The sequence below is a fragment of the Athene cunicularia genome, assembly GCF_003259725.1.
Source record: "Athene cunicularia isolate RWA chromosome Z unlocalized genomic scaffold, athCun1 chrZ_part1, whole genome shotgun sequence".
In the NCBI taxonomy this organism is placed as follows: Eukaryota; Metazoa; Chordata; class Aves; order Strigiformes; family Strigidae; genus Athene; species Athene cunicularia.
Genome location: NW_020799142.1, coordinates 32759717 through 32782830, shown reverse-complemented (window position 1 = coordinate 32782830; position 23114 = coordinate 32759717). Strand labels below are relative to the sequence as shown.

The following is a 23114-nucleotide window of genomic DNA, read 5'->3' as shown; positions in this document are numbered from 1 at the left end:
CTATTCAAAAATCTGGATATGTCTGAAAACACTTGTTGCCTACAGGGTGTAGTTAGTAATGTAATCAATGCTGCAGGAGGACATAATGAAGAATGTTTTGAAAGCAGAATGTCTGGGTTGCCTGAAAGTTTGTGTGAATTGAAGCTGATGATTAATTCAAGAGGAATATACTTCATTCCTTTGAATGCAAAATCAATGCAGAACTGTGGTAAAAAGGCAAGGTAACTTTTTCTAAATAATTTTCTGTAGTAGGTCTCTTCTACATCTTGATTATAACAATAGTGTAAAATTTACGTGGAAGTAATTAATGAGCTGATTATTCAGACGAATATTTTCTTTTTTATATTTGCCCCCATTCTGATTAGTACTACTCACTGACACAGCAAAACGTATTCCAAGATCAGATTCATTGTCTCTGTGAATTAAATCTAACTTTATATACCACATTATAGTGTTTTTTTAAATAACTCGTATGAACAATTTTATTTTTGATGTAAAAAATATTGTTAAAATAGTAAAATAATTATTGAGTTTTTCAGCATTAGATAATGTGTGATTCTTATTCCGACCATGGGAAATATTTGTTCATTGCAGTGTTAATTCTAGAATATTTTCAGCAAAAAGAAGTGTCTTTCAACTGCCATTAAACTTGTAAAGTGAGTGCCACTGACTCTAGCACTTCCCAGGTTTTCACTATAAGGTTTTAAGTGTGGTTTTTATGAACTAGGTGGGAGTTACAACTTGCTTGGGATTAGAGGCAGGATCATGCCCCTATTATGAGAGCAAGTGTCAGCCATGGAAACCCTTTGACCCCTCTATGGTTCTGCCAACATCTCAGTCCTGTTGATTTGGTGCTAAATCCAGGGCTCCCATGCAGCGCTCCGAAATCAAACTAATGTTTTTAACAGATAATTCCTGTAAAAGCAATTTGATCCTGTTCCTTTTTTCCTTCAGAGAAATGGAGCTTTCATCATTCTCAATTACTTACAGGGTTATTGTGAGCCTGTACAGGATCATAACCATCCCACTAAACTTCCTTTATTTTCTAGGGATTTGGAAATGCCTCTGGGAAAGCAAGGCTGTCCCTAGTGCTGAGCCCAGCTTAGTTTTGCACTTTGCTATATATTTTAGCAAGCCCTGTTCTAAGGAAATGTTAATAGTAAATGTACAGCACTATAGCCATGGCAGCCTCTGCATCAGAGCTTCCTACTGGCGAGAGGAAAACCTCATTCTTTTTCTAACAGAGATGGTGTCATCTGTGTAAAAAAAAAAAAAAGGTTATTTTATGCACTGGGTCATTTCTGACCCAGTGACTATGTGACCCATAATAACTGGTCATGATTCAATAGATGATGTAATGTATATCCCATGTACAGACCATATGTTATCTTCAGGACACTTCCTCTAATTCAGGTGGGTCCACAGGTAGGAGGCCCGGTGCCAGATTAGCTGTTGTCATCTCCTTGTGGTTTAACCCAACCCAGAAGGAAATAAATGTTTACATCTTAGCTGAATTCAGCTTACTTCAATATGGATTTTTGGCAGTAGTGGAGGACTAGACATTGTGTTAAGCACCAGATTATGCTAATAAATTCATGTTTTATATCTGCAAAAGAATTAATATTGATAAGCATATGTTTATGAGTTTCATATTCAGCAGAACCTTCCAGGCATATACCTATGTACCAGTGCTTTGCAAAATCGGGAATCTAGCAGTTGACATGAGCATAGTAGAAACTGTAAATAGACTTGATTTAATTTAGGGGAAAAAATGAGATGTAAAAAGTGTTCTGCTAAAACCTTTTACAGCCCATAGTATTCTGCTGTGCTGTGTGTGAAGTTCATTAGCCTGCCTAACAGTCATGAAGAGGAGTGGAGAGTGGCTGAGCAGGCAGGGAGAGAAAATCCTGAAGGGCAACGCAAAGCATGTTTTGCTTTGTTCTGAACCTGTAGAATACTGTGAGTTTAACACGTTCAGTTATCTGTACCATGATCTAAACAACCAACAGACAGATTCTGCTACCCGAGACACTAAGTGCCCTAGCTTTCAGTTGAAATTAGAGTGCATAATCAGTCAAACACTGATTCAAATGACAGGTTCAGTGAAAGGTACTTAAGGAAATTCCCAATTAGACCTGCCCATCAGACATGAATTTTTCTGTTTCATTTGCATTAAAAAATAAACCACAGGTTAGAATTAAGGCATGCATATTGTCCTTTCAGCAGAGAGTGATGTGCTTGCTCCCTGCAGAAGAGTCTGACTTCTATCAGGTTTTGTCCTTTTGCTAATTCAGCTTTCCTTGTGTGGAGATTCAGAAACATGATCTTGGAGGTTAGCCAAGGTTTCTTTGACTTTGAGATTCAATGTTAACTCTTTTTTTTAAAAAAATTGGTTCTCCTTTGTTTGGATTTAACAGCAAATGATGAACTCCCACTGGAGGGTATCCCTGTCTGGAACATATTCATATTTGTGTTAGAGGGCTCAGAGTCTCACTGCTCAGGCTGGAGGAATTTCTTGTGATAGATTAGCTCTGATGTTATTTAGCAAGCAGCTCGCATACAACAAATAAAGGCCAGCAATGTGTAAGACAGACTGTGTCTGGCAGCTTCATATTATGATAGGCTATGAGCAGTTCCATTTTGCCAAGTTTGCTTTAGCCTCTGAAATCTATGCTCCAAGAACCGGTGTAAGAATACCCTTTCTGAGACTGTAAGTACCATGCAGCTTATCTGTCTCTCCCTCACCATCTCATAAAATGTGTTTTGAGTAGCTAATACTAGTTAAGTGGATATTAACTGGTGATGGAAGAGATCTTATTTACTGGGTTCCTGTGCTCTGGCATGATGCTGACTGGAGTACAGTGTGATGTGGCCTGGACTCCCTGTATGTTCCCAGTGCCGTTGTAGCCACATTGCCCGCGGCAGGGTCAGGGCTTACATGACTAGCAGTCAGTGCTGTACACAGCACCTGAGGCCCAGTCATGCCCAGCAAATCTGTGTTTGCAACATAAGTTACTGTAAAGTCCTTTTCCCCAAGCTTTTCTCAAGCTCTGGAGGGGGGGTCTTGTTGGAGAATGGCTTGCAGAGAGCAAGGCCATAGCTCCCTGCAGAAGTCGGTCACAGCCACCTGAGGTAAACAAAGGAAAGAACCCAGGGTACAGTTATGCTAACAGGGAAGGAGATTCAAGGCTCAGTAATGCTAACAGGAACTGTTGTGAGAACAAAGAGATAAGTTGGGGCTCATTATGACCTTGGGGGTGAGACAAAAACAGCCCTCGGCAAGAAGCAGGCCAGAAGAAGGAAGATGTTGTGACATACCTGAAATGCCACAAGGGGCTGGGATATTATAATGTGACCTTTTAGATGTACCCAATGGCTGAGATATTATAATGTAGCTTTTTTAATGTATCCAATAGATTTACAAGTAGTGTATTGTAGACTGCTTATATAAGGTGTGATTTCTTTCAATAAAGTTGAAGCTTGCTCTGTCATTCACATTGAATCGGTTGCTTGCTTCCTCCGCCCACCGCAGGGTCTTTTGTTTTCCATTGCTTGCTTAAGTGCAGGGTGTAAAATAATTTACAACACATTTTAATTTGTTCTCTGCAGAGGCCTGATTGCTTTCAAGGAGGCCTCTAGTTGACAAGTCAAACTCTCAAAGGGCCCCTGGGAATGAGCGCTGGAATTGTTCATTCAGCTCTTTTGCATGCACTATATGACTGTTTTCTCTCACAACAAATGTTGCAGGCAACCTTGAGCATCCTTTGAAAATTTGTCAATAGACATCCTATTTCTTTATGCTTACACAGAGCTCCTCTGCTTCCAGTTCTTCAGTGTTATTGTAATACTGGGCTGAAGGCAGCAAACAGATTTCTTTTTACTTGTGACATCAAGAATGGCATCTGCGTAAGATCTGGCACAGGAAACCCTCTCCACTTACAATATGTATCTTTGTACTTTGCTTTTTGCTTTAGGTGTGCAGCTGTCTGCACATAGACCTCTCAGGTGCTGTATCCTCTGGCCAGCTCTGATATAATAGAGAAGGATGAGAGGACACAGAAAATCAGAGACTGGCTGAGAGAACTTGGTGCTTTCGAGCTGTTTAGTGCAGCTCAGGCTGACCGTCCATCCAGGAGAAAGAGCAGCTGCTTGGCTTACGAGTTTGGTGCACTATAACACAGATATCAAGAAAAAATCACTTTGAATGGAAGGGAATAGAGGAAGAAAAGCTGAAAAGTGTTTTCACCAAAACCTAAGTGATACTAGTATCTGCAAACCTGGCATCGCACCATGGAAGGTCGTAAGAAGCCAAATTCTACTCTCTGATACGTTGTTGTTATTGTAAAATAATTCCTGGATCAACCAAGACAAATCCAACAAATCAAAGCATTAAGTACCTTTTGCTTCACATCTGCCCTTACTGGCCTTACCTCTCATCTCTTCCATACAAATCTACCTGTGTAGTGTCCTGTGGGATTCCACCCTGGGATTCTGATGGCCATACTGCTTTTCTTGTAAGGGTGTGTGGTTAGATCTGTCTAAACAGCATGGTTCCTATGTGGATACGTTCTGGTATTATATGGGCTTACATGAACAGATTGTTAAAAGAAACGTATTCAGCCCCTAGAGCTGATGACTTTGAGAAAAGGGAATCAAATTGCTTTTGCTGTTTAATTTACAGTCCCCTGGTATTGTATTTATTCCCAGTACAGTACAAATGAGTGTGCCCAACTGAGTTATTTTTCAAATCAAAATACTGTTTTTCTTCCCCTAGTTCAGGAAGACCTCCAACCACAAAATGGTGGGAGGGTGTTTCCAAGGAAGCATCAGTATGTCCTTGCCCACTTCTTCTACTTTTCCCTGTGTAGCCATCACTGGCCACAGTCAGGGACAAGGCACTGTGATGGATAATCTTTGATCTGACCCGGGATCACCACTATTTTATAGGCACAGGTGATAACGGAAGCATTTAGCAGAGCTCACAAATGCATGTGTGGGAGCTTTGAAAGGGACAGAAGAAGGACACGTCAGAGGCTGGACCTGCACCTGCTCCTTCTCTGCAAAGTCAGGGTTGTCTGAGGGGTTGGTCTCCTCCAGACGTTCTTGCCTGTAGGAGTTTGGGGTGACCAGGTTCCTACCTTAGACACTTTTGATACTTTTGTTGCTTAAAATTAGGTAAGGCAAAGCCTGCTTTAGCCCTTGATTGTCTTGCCAAAATTGCCATAGGTCATGCTGAGGACTAGCCCTTGCATCAGGAGCTGGGTTGAAAGGGTTTCAAAAAGTTACCTTTGGCACTTCTTCCCATGCAGCACCAGTTGCAGCTGAGACGAAGTCCAGAAACAGTCCCCTTTTGCTGCTTTGCACAGCTGGGCTGCTGGCACACTAGAACATTTTGCATATGCTGGTATAAGTGTTGGAAAATTTATTCACACAAAAATCTTCCCATTCTCTTAGATAAAGGATTTTTTCCCCACATTTTGTTGTCAAAATCTTTTCCCCATCTGTTATTGGGGCAAAACAACCTCCTAGCCAGGATGTTTTATTCATGGATAAGGCTTTCATTGGAACTTGTTTTAAGAAGCTAAGGGTTGGGGGCAGATTTTGCTCCTAGTGAAATCAGCAGCAAAACTCCCACTGATTTCTCTGTGAGCCGAATCGAGTCTCTCCTGACAATGGGGAGGCTTTTAGAGGAGTTACGATGTCTGTGGACAAGGTCTCGTTGCTTTGCCTTTTCAAAAGAGAACTGTTTCTGGTGGAGGAACAATCAGAATATTTGTCTCTTTAAATGAATGGTTCTTAGAGCCTGCACTGAGAGGCAGTCTCCCTCTCTGCGGCTGTGAGGCTACTCAGAGCCTCCAATAAATCAGCATGCAGGAACTGAGAGCTCTGTCCTTGAAGAGATGCACAGTGACCTTGCTTATGCTTACTCTGGAGGAATAACCAGGGGAAATATAGGAGCCCAAATAGTGAGTGGTGTATGACTAAAGGCACTGCATTCTGCATGAAAATGCTACAGTACCGAAGGGACTGTACGGACAGCATGCTGTTACACAAAATGCAGCTTTCCTGCTAGCCTGACCAGATTGCTGCTGTTGTTTTTTGCAGGGGACTGAATGAAATCCTCATGATCGTTACATGCTTGTTGAATAATAGCACACCCCAGTCACGTCTCCTTGCAAGCACATTTCATTGGAATCACTGAGCAGAAGCAAAGAAGAGCTGACGACTATGTGTTTCCAACATGGGTTGCCGGAGCCCTGTGTTTGCCATTGGCTGCAGTTTTCTGGTTTATTTGCAGCTTCCCCCATCTGGAATATGAAAATGGGATTGAAGTAGATAATTGCTAGCAGCGCGTTTTCAAGAGAGGCTTAGAGGAAACAGAATGCCTCTTGCACAGCACAGGCTGCCTGCACCGAAAGAGCTCTGAGAGATGATTTTAGATGTTACCCACGTCTGATTCTCCTGGAAACTTTACCATGGAAGCCAGCCACTGCGCACAGTCCTGGAGCTAACATCCAAAAGGGGCAAGGAAGGGACAGCAGGGCCAAACAATGGGATACCTTGTCTTTGGATTGCTCAGAGAAAAGCCAGCAAGCGTTCCCCTCCGCTTCCCAGCAAAAAGGGCATGAAGGCGACAATGAACTGAATTTTACCAGTGCAGCTTCAGTGGCTTTTAAGAAGGATGGGCTACACTGACCCTTCGTCAAGCAGGGATTTGCTGGGGAACAGAACTTTGTTCTTCATATTCATCTGCGCCTTTGCCGTGGTCACCTTGCTGCAGCAGATCCTCTATGGGAGAAACTATCTCAAAAGGTAAGGGGGGATTTGAGGGAATAGGAAAAGTTGTCTGATCAGGCTGAATGGAGACAGAGGCGCAGCCATACCATTATAAGGGTTCAAACTACTTCTCGGTGTTGTGCTGACAGTGTTAATATCTTGTCAATCTGCGAAGGTGCATCCAGCATCTGTAATGTCTGTTAGATTATTAATAAAGGAGAATGTCAGGCAGAATATAGTAATTTGTGTGTTTCTCTAGATTGTGTTTTAATCCTCAGCTGTCGTAAAAATCTAGGTCTTACTTAACATTAACTAGACTGACTTGTACCACCTGATCAGACCCTGTCATATAGGCTTTTCACCCTGTGCAAGTTTAAGTTGAAATGCCTTGAGAGGTTGAATTAAGGTAGCATGCTCATTGCCTGAACTTTAATGTCTTTAGAAACAAACATGCAGATGCAATTCCTAAAATCAAAGTGTCAGAGAGCACTTTATTTTTTCACTGCTATATTCTTATGGATTACTGCTGAGACCACTTTGTTGTAGAGCACATCACGCTTTGATCTGAAAATGATACTGCTCTTTTTACAGCAAGCACCAGTGGGGATCTTCAAGTGTTTAACCTTGACCCATGCAGAGTTTATTTTACTTAAATCTAGTTTGAGGTGTTACAGCTTGTATGCTTTTATACACGGGAATCTTTCCCTTACATGCTTTGAGATCAGTGGGTTTCAGTAGTGTAGGCAGCTGCTGTGGAATTTTTTACTGGAATTTAGTTACATTTTGCCGGAAGAGATAAATGGTTTGATTCTTGCCTGGTTTGTAACTCATGTAGTTTTTTGCCTTGTGCCAACAGCAAGCAAAATGCTGACATATCAGCAAATGTTTCTCGCTGGGGGGTGGTGGGGGGGAACAGCAAGCATGACATTAATATGTATAGACAGGAGTGTTGTAGTTTGTCCACAGAACAATTTGTGTGCCTTGCTTAGCAGCGAGGCCTTGGCTGGGGGACTCGATCTGCTTTTGGGCACCTCACTTCCAGCAAGATGTGACTCAGTTGGAAGGGGCAAGAATAAGCAGAGGTGTAGAAAACATGTATTTGTTTGTCTTGGAGAAGATTGAGGGGAGATACTGTAACTGTCTTGAAATACCCAAACTATTTCTGCCAAGAGGACAGTAATAAAAGCATCTCTGTGAAGGCTCATGACATGATAGAAAGTCGTGGGTTTAAGTTGCAGAAGGAAAAATTTGGGTTTAACCATGAGGGGAAACTTTTGAAGAATAACAATACCCAAGAAGGTTAAAATCTTTATCTTCGGGAGCTTCAGGAACCTAGAATCATAGAATCATTCAGGTTGGAAAAGCCCCTCGGGATCATCGAGTACAAAGTTCTCCCCTACCCCACATCCCCCACAGCTCATCCCAACGGCCCTGAAACCCCCCCAGGGATGGGGACTCCCCCCTCCCTGGGCAGCCTGTTCCACTCTCGGACCACTCTTGCTGGGAAACATTTTCTCCTCCTGCCCAGCCTGACCCTCCCCTGGGGCAGTTTCCAGCCGTTCCCTCTTGTCCTGTCCCTGATCCCCTGGGAGCAGAGCCCAGCCCCAGCCTCTCTGCAATGTCCTGTCAGGAGCTGCAGAGAGGGATGAGGGCTCCCCTCAGCCTCCTCCTCCTCACCCTCCCAGCCTCCCCTCAGCCTCCTCCTCCTCGCACCTCAGCCTCCTCCTCCTCACTCCCAGCTCCTTCCCTGGCTCCTCACAGGATTTATTCTCCAGCCCTTCCCCAGCCTTGTTGCCCTCCTCTGCATTCGTTCCAGCCCCTCAATAACCTGTTAGATAGAGAAGAGTAATACTGAGCTGTCTTGGTGTTAAGAAGATGACTTTATGACCAGTTGAGGTCTCATCTTGTGTTATTTTCTCAGTTTTTCCCATTTGTCCTGGAGGCCTTGCAGCCCTACCAGTACTTGCTTTTCTAAATTGAAATGACTACAGCAGGATTAGAGCAATGAAAAATAAATCCCAAGTATAAACTGAAATGAAAAATGGCAAATTATAGATAAAATGTTGAGAAGATGCAGCTTAAAACTCTTTCAGTGAGTGATCTCCCAGTCTCTGTCCTGCGTCGTGCTCTGTGAGCCTCTCCTGTCATCAGTGGGCTGAAGGGAGTAAAAAAAAAGGGTGATGTCCAATTCCCTGGCTTGCTAGGAGAAAATCTGGTTCTGAGCACTCTGACATCAAAGGGGCCCAAGCAGGGAGATGTACGTACATTTTGTCACTTTGAGAGGAAAACACTGTGGTTTTGTTTTTTTTTTTTTTTTTGTTTGTTTTGTTTTTTAATTCCAGCTTGTAATGATTTGTTTCTCTCTCTTTTTTTTTTTTTTTAATCATATGAAAGATTCTCAAAGAGGGTTGTCCCCAGCTCAGTGCAGGGAAGAAGCCCTTTGGCTTCTTTCTGCTGGGAAGAGGTAGTTCCCATCTTTCATGGAAATAAAAATGCAGGATGTGGCAGTCTCAGGCTGTCAGTTATTAATGATAGAAAGACGATTTACGTAGCAGCCTACATAATATTATCATTAAGGTAGTTTTTCACTTTTTCTTCCCCTCTGTCACTCTCATGCCCTGCAGCATATTGTGGTGACCATTCCTGGGCAGTTTGATTGCCAGTCCGCTCCATGCAGGGATAGCTGTAACCTTTAATGAGTCTTTTCTTTCACAAACCTCCTGTGTTAAGTCCCCTGTTAGAAGCTGATGCTGGCTGTGAGGTTCCTTGGACATGTTATAGCTTGCACCTCCAGTGACCACAGTGGATCTGGTCGTTTTGGAGAACATTCTTGCAGAGGGAGAAGCGGGATATTTATATCTTTGGTGCTGCTTGCCAACCTGGAGCCTGGGGATGCTGCCTAAACCTAAAGCCATTTACTCACTAGGATTCAACATGCTGATTGTTTTATGACAGACTTTGCTTGCATCCCAACATCTACAACAATAACAGGCCTCTGGGCCTCTTCCCAAGGCTGTGGGAAGAAATTCCCTAGTGGGTTTTGAGAAACCTGAAAATTGCCCTGGAAGTGCTATTCCAGTAAACATACAGTTCTTTTAAGACTAAATATAACACTGGGTTAGCTCATTTCTCTTCGAGAAGATGATGGAAATGGGTAAAGACCAGAAAGGCAGGGGCAATCTGACTAAAAACTGGAAAAAGTACTCTTTTCTGGCAGAAAGATGGAAAAGTGAGCTGTATGGCTGTAAGCTGTGCTGTGCCACTTACCCTTACAGGCAGGGAGTGGCTGGGTTTATTTCCATAAAAAACCACCTAAAGCTCTCCATGGAGGGTGCCACGGAGGCTTGTGGTTCTGTTTGCCATTCTCCCAAAGGCTGGCTGTGGGGACAGCAGGACTGGAGACAGGAGATGTTGTTCCAGGAAAGAATCTCTGCTCAGTGAAATCTGATAAGGGGCCAAGCTTATGGTAAAATCCTTTCTTTCCCCTTAATGAGATATTAATGAGCTCTTGGCATTGCTGGAAGAAAGGGAGAATGTAGAGATTGAATTCCTAAGTATTCATGTGTTTTTCACTCACCATATAATATCCGCTCCTTCCCCTGCTGTTTTGTTCCGTGCCATTGGAAAGCACAATCTTGCCCACCTTTTTTTTTTTTTTTCCCCCCTTTTTCAGTTTTTCTCCAAGTGGGATGGATGTGGGTGCTCTCATCAAGGCAGTGCCTCATCCCCGTAGTAGCAGCTCAAGTCCTAATGAGAGAGTTGAACTGCACGCTGGAGAATGACATCGTGAAGCTCTGGTCTCTGTAGCTCCTGATCCTGAGTAAAAAGGATGATGAAATGAGATATAATTAAGGGACTTTAATACGGATCTCTGGGGTAATTATTTTTATTTTAGGATTAATGTGATGATTAAGAATACGCTGCATTGATCTGCTAAAGTAGGTTAAACACTGTGGACTTCTGCTTAAATCCAGAGCTGCCGCTTGCTTTTGTATTGACTCATCTTTCCAATGCTCGCCTTTCAGCTGAATTTTCTTTTGAATCAGATGCTCAGCTGAGGGCTGGCCTTTTTTTGGTGAGCTCTTGTTTGGCCAGCAGGGAATAATCCTGGATTACATCAGGAAACTGCCACTACAGTAAAAAATGTTAAAAATGTCCCTGCCTTCATCTCCCAACCTGTAGCATGGTATGGGTCAATAGGACGGTCCCTGCCTGCTTTGACAAGGGAAAAATATCAGAGCAAGACTTCGCTATATACCAATATTCTATTGGCAGAAAATTAATTAAATACTGTTTTTTTAACAGCCTGACTTCTGCACAGGATGACAGTCAGCTGAAGAAAGAAATCTGCGCCTTTAAAACTTTTTTTTTTTTTTTTTCCCGAAGCCAAGTGAGGAGAACACATTTTCAAAGCTATTGAAGACTTTAAAAAAAGATTACCCCGGGGTTCTGTTGGAGGGTGCACATACAATAACTCAAAGAATCACGCAGCAAGAAACAGCAAACCTTCCCCTGCAGGCAGCGTGCATTATTTGAAAGATTTACGTCTTTCAAATGAGAAAAAAACATCACTCCTATGTGTGTGTACCCTATAATTAATATCAGACTCTCATAACTTGAGGTTATACCACCATTTTTGTATTTCTGAAGCAGCTGTTATTCAACAGTTGAAGATCAATACCCAGGCATCTTTTCCCCTTTCCTTACCTGCATAAGAAATGTAGCTTATGAGAATTTGTTGCACAGCATGGGCAAATAAGGAATGAACTCACAGAAAATAAACCTGGACTACAGCTTGAGAGATCATTTAGTCTGTACTGTGCTATAAAACAAGATCAGATCTTACTTATACCAGCAACAGCAGTTGTTGTAATGTGGACACAGAGGCTGCATGTGACCTGAGTTGTATTTTGTCCTGAACTGGGCTCTTGAGGAACTGCAGCCATCTCATGTCAGTTGAGAACTTCTGCCCCATACCTGGCACGTGCTCCTCTGGCCTATTCATAACACCTTGTGAAGATGTTAACCGTAATGTAAGACCATCTATTCCAGTGTTTAAAGTCTCTTTCCATTTAAATATTTTTCCCAGGAGACATAAACTGAAGGTCACCTAGTGAATCATCCCGCTAACACACAGCTCTGTGCCCCCTCCACCTCTAACCAGAGTGAAGTATTATCCTGGCAAAATTACATGAGACCCATGAGTCACCTCTCTGCATCCCTGACAGGGCTGCAAAGTGGGTCTTGGTTTTCTTCAGAGAGGAAAACTGGAAACTTCAGGAGACAGCAAAATCTTGAAGCTATGTATATCAGTATGTGTATGTATGGGATATGGCCTTTACCTTAAGGTGACTGGATCTAGTCTAGCGTATCAGGAGAAGCTGAGACTCCAGCTATGCTGTTCTTGCTACAGGCTATTCCCAAGAGCATTTCAAGGGGATGGGGACTGGGATGCTGGCATCCCCATCATGCCTAAGTGACCTTGCAAAGACAAGGAGCTGAATCAGCTCCCTGAGAGGTCAGAGGAACACTGGAGCCTGTGCTGGGGAAGAGCTCAGGGCAGAGATGTCAATGGGATAGAGGGGGCAAAACAACCGGGGAGCTGTTAACTCAGCTGCCTGCAGTCATCCCCTGCTGGTCATCCCATTCCCTTTCTCATTGCTGCTGTTGGTTGCTTTATGTGATGGTCCTGTCTCCCCACATCAAATAAAAGGAGACAGTTCACAAGTACATGGCATATGAATTAAAGCACTGCAAGAATTTACAAACATTTGCAGCTCTATCACAGTCTTCAACAGAGGCTTTTATTGTGAAAAGTGTCCCGAAGCCAAAATCTTACCTTCTGCTACTTGGAGATTTTTTCTGATCTGCAACTTTAATTTGCCTTTAAAGAAAAACATCAAGTGGCTGAAGTTTTAGTACAAGAGCATGAGGGTATGTTGTTTCCTTTTGTGCTCCCTGGCAGTGATCTCTATAGCTCTGATGCAAAACACAGGCAGGGTTTGAATCCCTGCTCCCTCTAGACTTGCTTGATTTCTAGCCATTGTTGAGTTGCACCTCTGCAGTTCAGATGGCAAAACCACGTGCTGATCTGATCTGTGAATTGCCAGTCCTCCTCCATTCCCCAGATGACAGTAAGTTAAGGTAATGAAAGTCAGTTATTCAGTATTTTACATGTGCAAATTTCAATATCACGAGTGTGTTGTTCCCTGGTGTGTTAACACCGTGGTCCTCCCTGAGCTCAAACCACGGAGGATGTGAGTCACTACAGGTACTTACGCCTTTCACTATGGCTGTGGCCACCTGACAGTCCCTAAACCACTTCCCGCAAGCCCACCCTGCCCAGGAGTGTTGGTTTGCCTAGGGTTTGAATCGTGTTGGGCTGTAGGAGCTCTGCAGAAGCTTCTTGCCCTGGAGTAGTGAATTATAGTTGTCCCGTTTACCAGCCAAAAGGTGGCCATTATGCTCACTGATTAACACAGAGACAAATCCTAATTCTAATTCCCATAATAACCAGTAGCAGCTTGCTTCAGTCTGACTTTGTTGTGTGGAGATATTCTGTCCATTCAAACAGCTCTTTTTGAATATTTGGCTGAATATCTAGGATAACTCCACTTTTTGCACTTTACGCAGACCCGCTGTATGACAGAGTAATGGTTGAGTTTTGCCCATGCCCAGCATTCAACACCTGAGAATCAAAGCCCTTTCATCCACAGTAGTTTAAATCCCATTTCAAAACCCTTTCTGTAACAGCCTGCCATCAATTTGGTTTATGTCGTTTTGATAAAATTAGCTGCTTGCCCTCTCTGTGTATGGGCACAGGTACGAAGTTTAGTTTTACCTACATGTGTAAAAACCAAACCCAGAACCCAGTCTTCATGTTTTGTGTTGTGCTACACATGTGCCCCCCACAGCCCCAGCTGTGATGGTCACATCCCTGACTACTGACCTCTGTGGCCAGCGTTATAGACCTCCTGGTAATTTTGTCTTTTATTTTTTACCTGATTGGAGTTTTCTGATCATTCTTACATTTACTGGATTTCATTTGGATGTAATCTTTGTGCAAAGCTTTGTGTTTTCTTACTTTTGCTGTGCCTCATTCTTACCCTTGATTGCTTTTTCATTTCATTTCACATTTTTTACTTCAAGTGTATTCATTGCTCAGCAGTCCATGCCTCCCGCAGGCAAATTATGGACTTAACCTTTCATTTCTTTGAGGCATTCTTGCCCTCTGTTGCTTGCATCCATTTTGCTTTTTCATCAGCCCTGCAGATAGCCACTGTCCTTCCACGTCCTCTTTATTTGGTTAGTGTTATGCTTTAGTTCTCATGATGAAAACCTTAAAAGCAATCTCTGTCACTGGTAGCTTCATAGGACTTCCCATTAGAACAAATACAGCCAAAGACAGGCTTTTCACAGTTCTAGCTGAAAATCTTGGGCAGTCAGCAGTTTGGAGGTCTTGCACAAATGGTAGGAGGAGATGTGCCGTCCACTGCTGTGCATGGAGAGGGGGAACACTGCCTACTCCTGTGGCTCTAAATAGCATTTTGTTCATCATCTTCAACATGAGTCCTCGGTACAAATGGGGCTCTGTGGTTATGGTTTGCACTGAAGAATATAGTGCAGTATAGGGACACTTGACCTGCTGCTAAATATATTAGTTTTGGAAGCATAAGATGCAAAGCAATTATCTCAGTCAGATCTCTAATGCCGTGGCGCGATTGCTTGTGGTACCCATGCTGCATCAAGAACCTTTACAGTGAGCTACTGTGTCAAATGTCAGAATATGCTGTTATCTTGAAATATTTGGTATTCCCTGTGAATCTCCATGCTTGATTGGTCTTTTTCCTCAAAAAGAAAATAACCTGCCTTGCTGTCAGTTCATTCTGTTATGGATTTGTGTTGCTCCTAATTGTTACAAATATTTTAATTATGAATAATTATTAAAGATAGAATTGGTACAGATTATCTATTACTCCTTGAATATTTATCTTCCAGCCACAGGTGAGAAAAGGAAGGATTGTATTGTTTTTGAAAGGTATCCTTCAATGTCCTTGATGTCCTTCATCCTGTTTAAGCAGACTAGTTGAATGGTGGTGTTGAGTCTATTTTACCTTTCTTGGGAAGTGACTTTAGATAGGTTTTTCAGATATTACATGTGAATAGCTGATGCAAGGTTTAACTCGAATGTGAAATGTGCTTACATGAAACAAAATCTTTTTCTGTGTAATAGTGGTTATAACCCAGAAGCTTCCCACCTGTGTTTCCAATTTTTCTTATTGTGCTAGTCAAAATATACTCCTCCACCACTTTATTACTACCATTTCCCTCTAACATGTAGAGCCAAGCTTGTCCCTGATGTAAAACTGCATGGCCAAGTGTGTGGTTGTAACCAGACGTGCCCATTTCCCACCTCCTCCCTCCATATTTTGCTTTTCATGGGACCCATATTATTTCATTTCTTCCTTTTGCTGTGAATATACCATTCCTGCTCTCCCACATATTTTCATACATTTTCAAAACTTTTTCTACTGGTCTTCTCCCAATAACATAGCAGGCAATCAGCTCAGCAATTACACACTGTCAGTCAACTCACAAAGCTGTAGGTCACTGAGAAAAAGATTAGTCTGCTAATGCAGTGAGCAGAAGTATGTATGTGTATGCATCCAGACTAAAACTTGCATTTTGCTAATTTTACTGGAGAAATAAGTATTTTTCTGAACTGGACTGGTCAAATTCAACTCTGCTTCGACTGAATGTAAATGTGAGTTTTATTATGGACTCACATAAGAAGGGGATCATCCCCCTCAAGTACATGTGTTGGCCTCAGAAATGCTTTATTTCTTTGTGCTGTGCGTGGTAGGGTTATGCCCATGGATTCCTCGCTGAAAGAGGGCAACACACACGTGGCATTTTTCTGGAATTATAGCACAGGTGAATTGGACCTGGACTGCTACAGGCAGATTTATGTTTCTTTCTTTCATCTCTGCTGTGTTTTTCTAGATTGCTGTGCCTTGAATATTAATTTCAAAATGGGTTGAAATGATATTAAACTATTCAAGTAATCATTTGCCTTTCTTTTGTCAACTACCTTCATTGTCTTCAGGGACTGAGCCTGCCCCTTTTGTCAGGAAAGGAGAGTTTCTGGGCGCAGAGGCTAGTCTGCTTTGACACTTCTGGGCTGGGTTTGATCTCGGCATCTCATTGTGACCTAGTGGATGCTTTACTCCTTTTGAGCCCCTCCAGTGTCTTTCAAGTACAGTCTAAATAAACTTGCTGTTTCTGGCCTGTGTGAAAAAAACCCAAATCCTTGTTTTTTGCCAAAACTTCTCTTATTGTTATCTCTGTTGGCTGCTATGCTTGTCTTCACTTGTGCAGCAGTCTGTCACACTGGAGACTCCTGATACTCCCTTTTCTTACCCGGCCTCCTCTTATTCTCTGATCCATATTACAGAGTGTTTTCAATCACTCTCATCTGCAGGTCATTCATGCATACCACTGTTTTCGTTTTATTTTCCAGACACCCTGTGGACACAGTGAGTCATAGCTTCCTTATTTTGCAGAAAGAACGAACTGGATCTCCAACAAGATTAACCATCTGACTTTCCAGTATCTCTGTGACATCCCAGTTAGTAGGCTACGGGCATCACTTTACATTTTCAAAGGGAGTAACAGGATCATTTAACACTAAGTCTTCATTTCCTCCTCTTACGAAATGGGGAAACTGAGTCACAGTGAAAGTAAGTGATTTTCCACTGACTTTAGGAAGGCTATACAAGGCCTGGGTTGTCTGTCAGGGCAGGGACTGTATATGGCTTCTGTGTTTGGATAGTATGTAACAGTGTAGTGCAGCACCATGGCCAGGCCTGTAGAAATATGATTATAAAATTATTAGTGAGGTATATGGAATTAATGCATATACTATTAGCTTATAACTTGAACAGGAGCCAGAGTCACAAAATCTGGGCTTGCTGTCACCTCCTAATGGCCTCTTTGCTAGGGAGAAGGCATATAAGAGAAGGGATATGAGAACTGCTAGAAAGAAAGAGTAGGAAAAATGGACAAATAAGAGAGGGAGCTCAGACAGAAAATGAAGTAATTTTCCTTGCTCTCAGGGACATTTGTATCTTCCTTTCACCCCTTCAAAGAAGGAGTCTGTAGACTCTTCTGCTTCCCCTTGCCTGACCATCTGTGATGGGCTAGCAAGCTGAGTCAGATTTTGGCTTAACTTCACCAATATAAAATGACATTGGTTTCTCTTTGGTTTTGCTTGCTCTTGGGTTTAGTTTGCCTCTGGTAGATGCAGGATGGGGGTAATGGTAGGTGTCACCTTGAAGGATGAGTGGAAATAGCCTGCTGGCTGGGATTAAATGAGATGAGCTGGTGGTTTTGGAGGAATGGGTTGTCACTGGAGTGGCAGGGGGTCTTCTGTGCCCTCTCCTCACAGCACCTGCGTGATGCTCCTGTTGCCACTCCATCCCTGTTGCTCACAGGTGCTGATGACTGTGTTAGCCACTTGCACCAAACTGCATTTATGCCTTGAAAGCATGTGGGTCTCTCCTGAATAAATTCTGCTGCATACATGATCATGGCCTGCTTTTGGGTTAAAGCTCAGACAGGACTGATGTGCTTGAAGTCTTTTGGGTCTTCTCCATTTATTAGCTGTAGAATAATCCCTTTTAAAAGCCTTGACTTCTTGTCTGAGGTGAATTTTCACCTTGCCTTCATGCCTTAGAAAGGCAGTGAGACACCCCTGAGGTGGGATCTCGGTGTGAGGGCAGCATGGATACAAAGCTTCTTGCTGCAGTCTATCCACTTGTTCATTCTTGCCTTATAGTTCAAAAAGCTCATAATTGTTAGACATCCTCTGTTATTAAAACCTCCCGCTTGTGCAAGAGTTGTTTGAATTGCAGCAACAGGCTTTTTACTTTGCTTACTGCTGCTTCTTGACAGCTGATCTTGACAAGCCCTTCAGAATTAGTTGCCTTTTTAATTTTCTGGTTTTTCACACCCACACACACACCCACGCGCACACACACACCCCCTTCTTACATTACGCCAGTGTTTATTTGACCACACACTGGTTCAACATTTACAGTTACCAATTAGGATCAAAATATTGCTTTGACATTCGCCTGAAACTCAAGGTCTTTATTGCTAACACATCCAACGTAATGGAGTTTCTCTAATGCAGGGCACAATATTGCTCGTACTCTTACTTGTTAGGGATAAGTCCTGTGATTAATGATGTCCATAAACCTTGATTTGCTGACAGTGAATGGGTAAAACATAGCATCTCTGCACTATGAGTGTTTCTGGTTTATCATCTTTTATAAAGTCTTCCCTTGTCATCAGTTAGCATTGATGAACTAGTTGTGTTGGAGAAATGTACTAATTTTAGAAGGAAATAACATTAGGGCAAATTGAGCAAATGGCAAAGTTCCACCATTGGTAATCATTGGTAATGATCCCAGACTCAAAATTAGCTTTTCTTTCCTTTTTTTTTTTTTTTTTTTGACAGGAACTATCTCATTTACATAGGAGACATCTATGTCCAAGTCATTTCCTCTGCTTTCCTTCCCTGTGTTTAATCATTGCTTACACTCTTTTGTTCTGCTTCCTTTTCTCTTCCTTTTCTGTGTTAATATCCTGCATGTGCTTTTCTACTGCTATTCTGATTGATGGAATTAGGTGTTGGAATGGGCTGCCCAGGGCAGGGGGGGAGTCCCCGGGATCCCTGGAGGGGTTGAAGAGTCGGGCTGAGCCAGTGCTGAGGGATCTGGGGGAGTTGGGAACGGTCAGGGGGAGGTTCAGTTGGGCTGGAGGAGCTTCAAGGGCTTTTCCAGCCCAGATGAAAATAAAAGAAAGGAAGAAGAGAAGCTTAATTCTTTGTTTACCTGTTTAAATATAATTAGTGCTGAGGGTGAACATGGTAGAGTTTAACTATAGTAATACACCAAAGAAATATACTGATGGAGCAGTTCAAGTCTCTTTTCTATTTTCTCAGGCTGTTTGCAGATTTGGCCAGACAGCTTTTATAACCCCTCAGAACTGAGAGGATTAGAATATTTTATACTTCTAAAATTGAAATCTCCCAACTTAAGCCTGATTGAACTAAATGGTAAAACTCTCAGTAATCTTGTTAGGAACAGAATTAATTCAGGCCAGTGTTTTTACATGTCTCATCCTTCCTACTCAGTCCTTATACTACAAGCCATGATTTATGGGAGTTGTTCCTACTGGGAAGGTTTACTGTACCATCACTCCGGAAAACGCAGAGCAGCAGCTTGGTCTCGGTCTTGCAGACCCACAGTGAGACAGTCCTATAAGCTGTGCAATGTTTCTTCAATAGTGTTGTGTTTTGTGTGTGTATATAAGTCTGTGTTCTTAACCTCTGGAGTGCCTGTTGGAAGAAGAGCACTGCGTGATGCCCTTTTCCTCTCTGGTTCAGGGTCAGACACTTAGCTTTCTCCTGACCCTAAGCTAAGCTCACAACTTTGTACTTTGTCCTCACCATGTAGAAGTACCATACCCAGACCCTTGCTTGCCCTCGTTAGATATTTTTGTACCTCAATTAGATCTCCCATTCTGCCATTTCAAAGCTAAGTATTTTAAGCTGTTCATCATAAGACATATCTACCATTCCTCAGTGTTAGTCTTCCTGATCTCCTCTTGGATCTTACCCAAAATGTGCATGTCCTCCTTTAAACTTGGTGGCTCAGCTGCAGTACACACTGTTCCCAAAAAAGGCCTGGTGAGAGGAGGGTATTAAAGAGTGGTTTTATAATTTCTTTTGCCTTATGGACAGATTCACCTCCCTCCACCTTTGAGCATTTACTTAGTTTTCCTTCCAGCTGTTACACGTGGAGTGAAGACGTAGAAAGGGAAAGGACTTTGCTGAATGTTTTAATTCTTCATTTAATCTGCCTGAATATTGACTATGCTTTCGGAGAGTTCACCTCTGAAGGGCACACAAACACCAGCTATTTTTCTAGATTAATGCTCTTTATTTTGCAAGTGAAAGTCCAAGCCCAAAATATCTAATTTAAATCCAATTAAAAAGTACAATTCCAAATTGTTTTTCCCACACTTCTCTTTCTCCCCGTGTATCATTCAGTGCTGCCCTTAGCAATTAACAGATATTTTTAAGGCCATATATTTAGATTTTACAAAGACATACACATTCAAAAGAAACATGTTTCCATACCAGTTACAGTGTGGCAAAAAAATGTGTTAGACTGTGAAACATGGGAGAGAAGCACAAGTGTTTATTTCAAGAAGCCTAAAAGTGAAGGTGTCTTAGTAAAAGTGAGAATTTTCTCATGTTTTCTTGGGCAGCCTCAGCTGATTAAAAACTATTTAATAGCTGTCAGAGCAGTGAACAAGGTATGGAACTTCCTGACAAGCCCTAACACTGCATTACCCTATAGCCATTATAGCATAACCCTATAACCATTATAGCATAAACCCTGTGATGGGATTCTCCAAATTGTTCACCAAAGTATCTCTCTCCAAGCTGAATGTAAGATACAAGTATGTGGTATCATCTCATTTTGCTTATGGTGTTCGGCATAGTCTCTTCCACTTGTTTTGATCTTTTGGAAAATAGGAGAATTGCATCTATTTATGTAACTAAGAAGTAATCAGAATGAGTCTCGTATGAGCAAAAAAAAAATTGGCTTCTGAATTTGAAATGTTATAATTTTTATACTTAAGAAGTTCTTATTGGAAAATACAAAATCTGACCACTGGAGAGCATGCAAGAAATGAAAATGCATGTGAAAGATTCAGAGGAAGCTTTTTCAATGTTTTCATAGTGCTTTTCTCCCACCTTTTGTGGTGGGAGGCAGCCTGGGAAGGGAGGGGGCAGTTCAGAAGTCTAGCTCTTTCTTCAGTTCAGGGTTTTGACATGACTCCCTACCTTCTTCACAATTCCTTCTCCTCCAAAATGCTTTTACCAAAAGAAGTCTGTTTTCAGTAAAACAAACAGCCGAACAAAAAACCAAAAATGCAAAAGACATAAAGCATACAAGAATAAACTTCTTAAATTATTTCAAAATATTTTGGGTTAGGTCAGAAAAAACATTCGTGGTGGCATGCACTGCACTTCACTTGCATGGTGGGATTCTTCTGTCATGCACACCCACACTACAGGCAACCCTGTGCTCCCTGTACTGCTGGTGGAGAGAGAGTCTGGGGGGTGGATGGGTTCACCCTAGGGTGAAGGCCAGCCTTTGACTGGGTGACTCTTTCCCTAAACTAGCTGTGCGGAGCCAATCTCTACTGATTTTTAAGAAACAAGACCATTAGCTCATGTGGAAATGCCCACACTGCAGATACTTAAAATTAGGCAAGTTTGTCTTAAAACAGCTATGACAACAAAAAGTTATGTGCACACATTTCCACAAAACAGAACAAATAAACTCTTGCTATATTTTTTTGGAGATGTTTAAAGCTACTCCCCTTTTCTACTGCAGGAAGCAAAGAGGCCTTATTTTAGGGCCCTGTGCTGTTTCTTCTTAATTACACATGCTGATAACTGCTGCCAGTTAGGCTGGAAGGTGGATGTGGTCTGAGAGATTCTCCAGTCCTTGTAATAAGCCTGTTGACCAAGAAAACTAGCGGGGTCCTGGATGCCCTTTCTTTCGGGCAAAGCAGGCTGGCAGATTGTTTCCTGGCTGTCCCTGCACAGCCCAACTGGGAAGTGAACTTTCAGTATTGGCAGCACCAAATGTTCACAAGTCAGCTGCCAGGCTTCTGAAATCATGAAATCGGGTTAAAATGGAGAAGATTAAAAATAACAATCTGCAAGATTCTTTTTCGTTGACTTTTGAGCTAAGGGAAAGGATTGACTTGTGTTGTCAAATGTTTCTTCAGACGCAGATTTTTTAAATAACATGTGAGATTTCTACGCAAGTTTAGGTGGACTTTCCAAAAGACTGCAGGCATCATGAGTCTTGGAAATAATTTGTGAAAGTTTGGAAAAAATGACGATTGTCATACACATTGGCTTAAAAAAAAAAAATCTTCCCAAGCAGGGAAAAGAAGCAATATAGTGTGACTTAGACAAGTCATCAAATGACAAATCCTTTGCTAGCGTGGCCAACAAATCAGAGGAAGGACCCAGTGCCCACCACATTTAACAACTACTGTAGATGTGAAATTGAAGTTTGGAGGGTTTACTTCTTTGGCCCTGCAGTTTTCCACAAAAGTCTCCAGCTTTTTGCACTTGCGTCTCTGGGAATGAAATTTCCATCTTGCTCCACTCCACACATACGTATGTTGTTTATGAGCACAGGTGATTACTGGCCTTCCAATCTGGTTGGGGAGAGTGGTCTTGCTTTCAGCCAAGGACTTGTAGAGTCTATGGGAACTGAAATTAATTGTTTCTATTAGTAAGATGTCATGTGGTTCTTGGTATCCTTTTATTGTTTTTGGTGAATGTGTCATAATCACATTTCTGCGTTAAGAAAAAGGATGAGAACTCATGCTGATAGACTTAACCTAATAAATGATATCAAATATCAACTGCCTCATTTTTTTGCTAGAGGACTGCAGTTTAGCTGGCAGAATGGAGAGGAATTGGCAAATTGGACCGGCACCTTTAATTTCACGGATGACGGAGCGGTGAAGAGTGGCAGTGACACAGGCACCAGGTACCAACACCCGAGGGAATGACTACAGAGATATCTCTCTTTTTATATGAACCACAGATGTGAACACAGGCTGTATGAAAAATGAGGCTTGCAGTTTGCTTTGGCTGCTCCCCGTGGCACAGAAGACGCCAGGGATACTCAAGTGCTGTGCTGTTCTCCCCCTTGAAGGCCTTGGGGCCATTTTGATATATGCCGTAAGCATCCCTGCAGTACTCAGGAGGGTGACTTCTGTGTCCTGGTTTCTCCAGTTTCCATTCCCCCACCAATGCTATGTGTCAATATGTGGCAGTGTGGGAGAGTGGGACTCGGGCGGAGCATGTCCCAGCATAACAGTGTTGATGCACACAGAGCACGCTGGAGAATCTGGCCCGAGGCTTACTTTATAATAGAATATGTATTCTAAGAAAACATAGCTTAAACAAGAATCTTTCTACGGCCTGGCAGGGGAAAAGTGTTCTGTCAAGATAAGACTGGACTATTTCCTTTATTTACACTCATTTTAATATATGAGAAGCACTGACGTGCTGTTGCACTTTTACTTACGAATTTGTAGTGGGATCCTTTTGACTGGCACGCATCTGAAGGGACATGAAGAGCCACATGCATAGTCAGGAAACCAGCTGCAGTTGTGCCTAAAGACCTCCACAGCTATTGCAAGCCATCTGCATAAATCCAGATACA

The 23114-nt window shown here is 42.3% G+C and overlaps 1 protein-coding gene across 1 annotated transcript in view; it reads left to right on the top strand.

Annotated features, from left to right (window-relative positions):
• The first annotated feature begins 5844 nt into the window (after positions 1–5844).
• ST8SIA5 (ST8 alpha-N-acetyl-neuraminide alpha-2,8-sialyltransferase 5) overlaps positions 5845–23114 on the top strand; it is a 44007-nt gene continuing 26737 nt past the window's right edge. The window contains 2 exon segments of the mRNA XM_026865528.1: positions 5845–6813; positions 22326–22433. Of these exon segments, the coding sequence (XP_026721329.1) occupies positions 6683–6813; positions 22326–22433 (239 nt within the window). The 5' untranslated portion in view covers positions 5845–6682.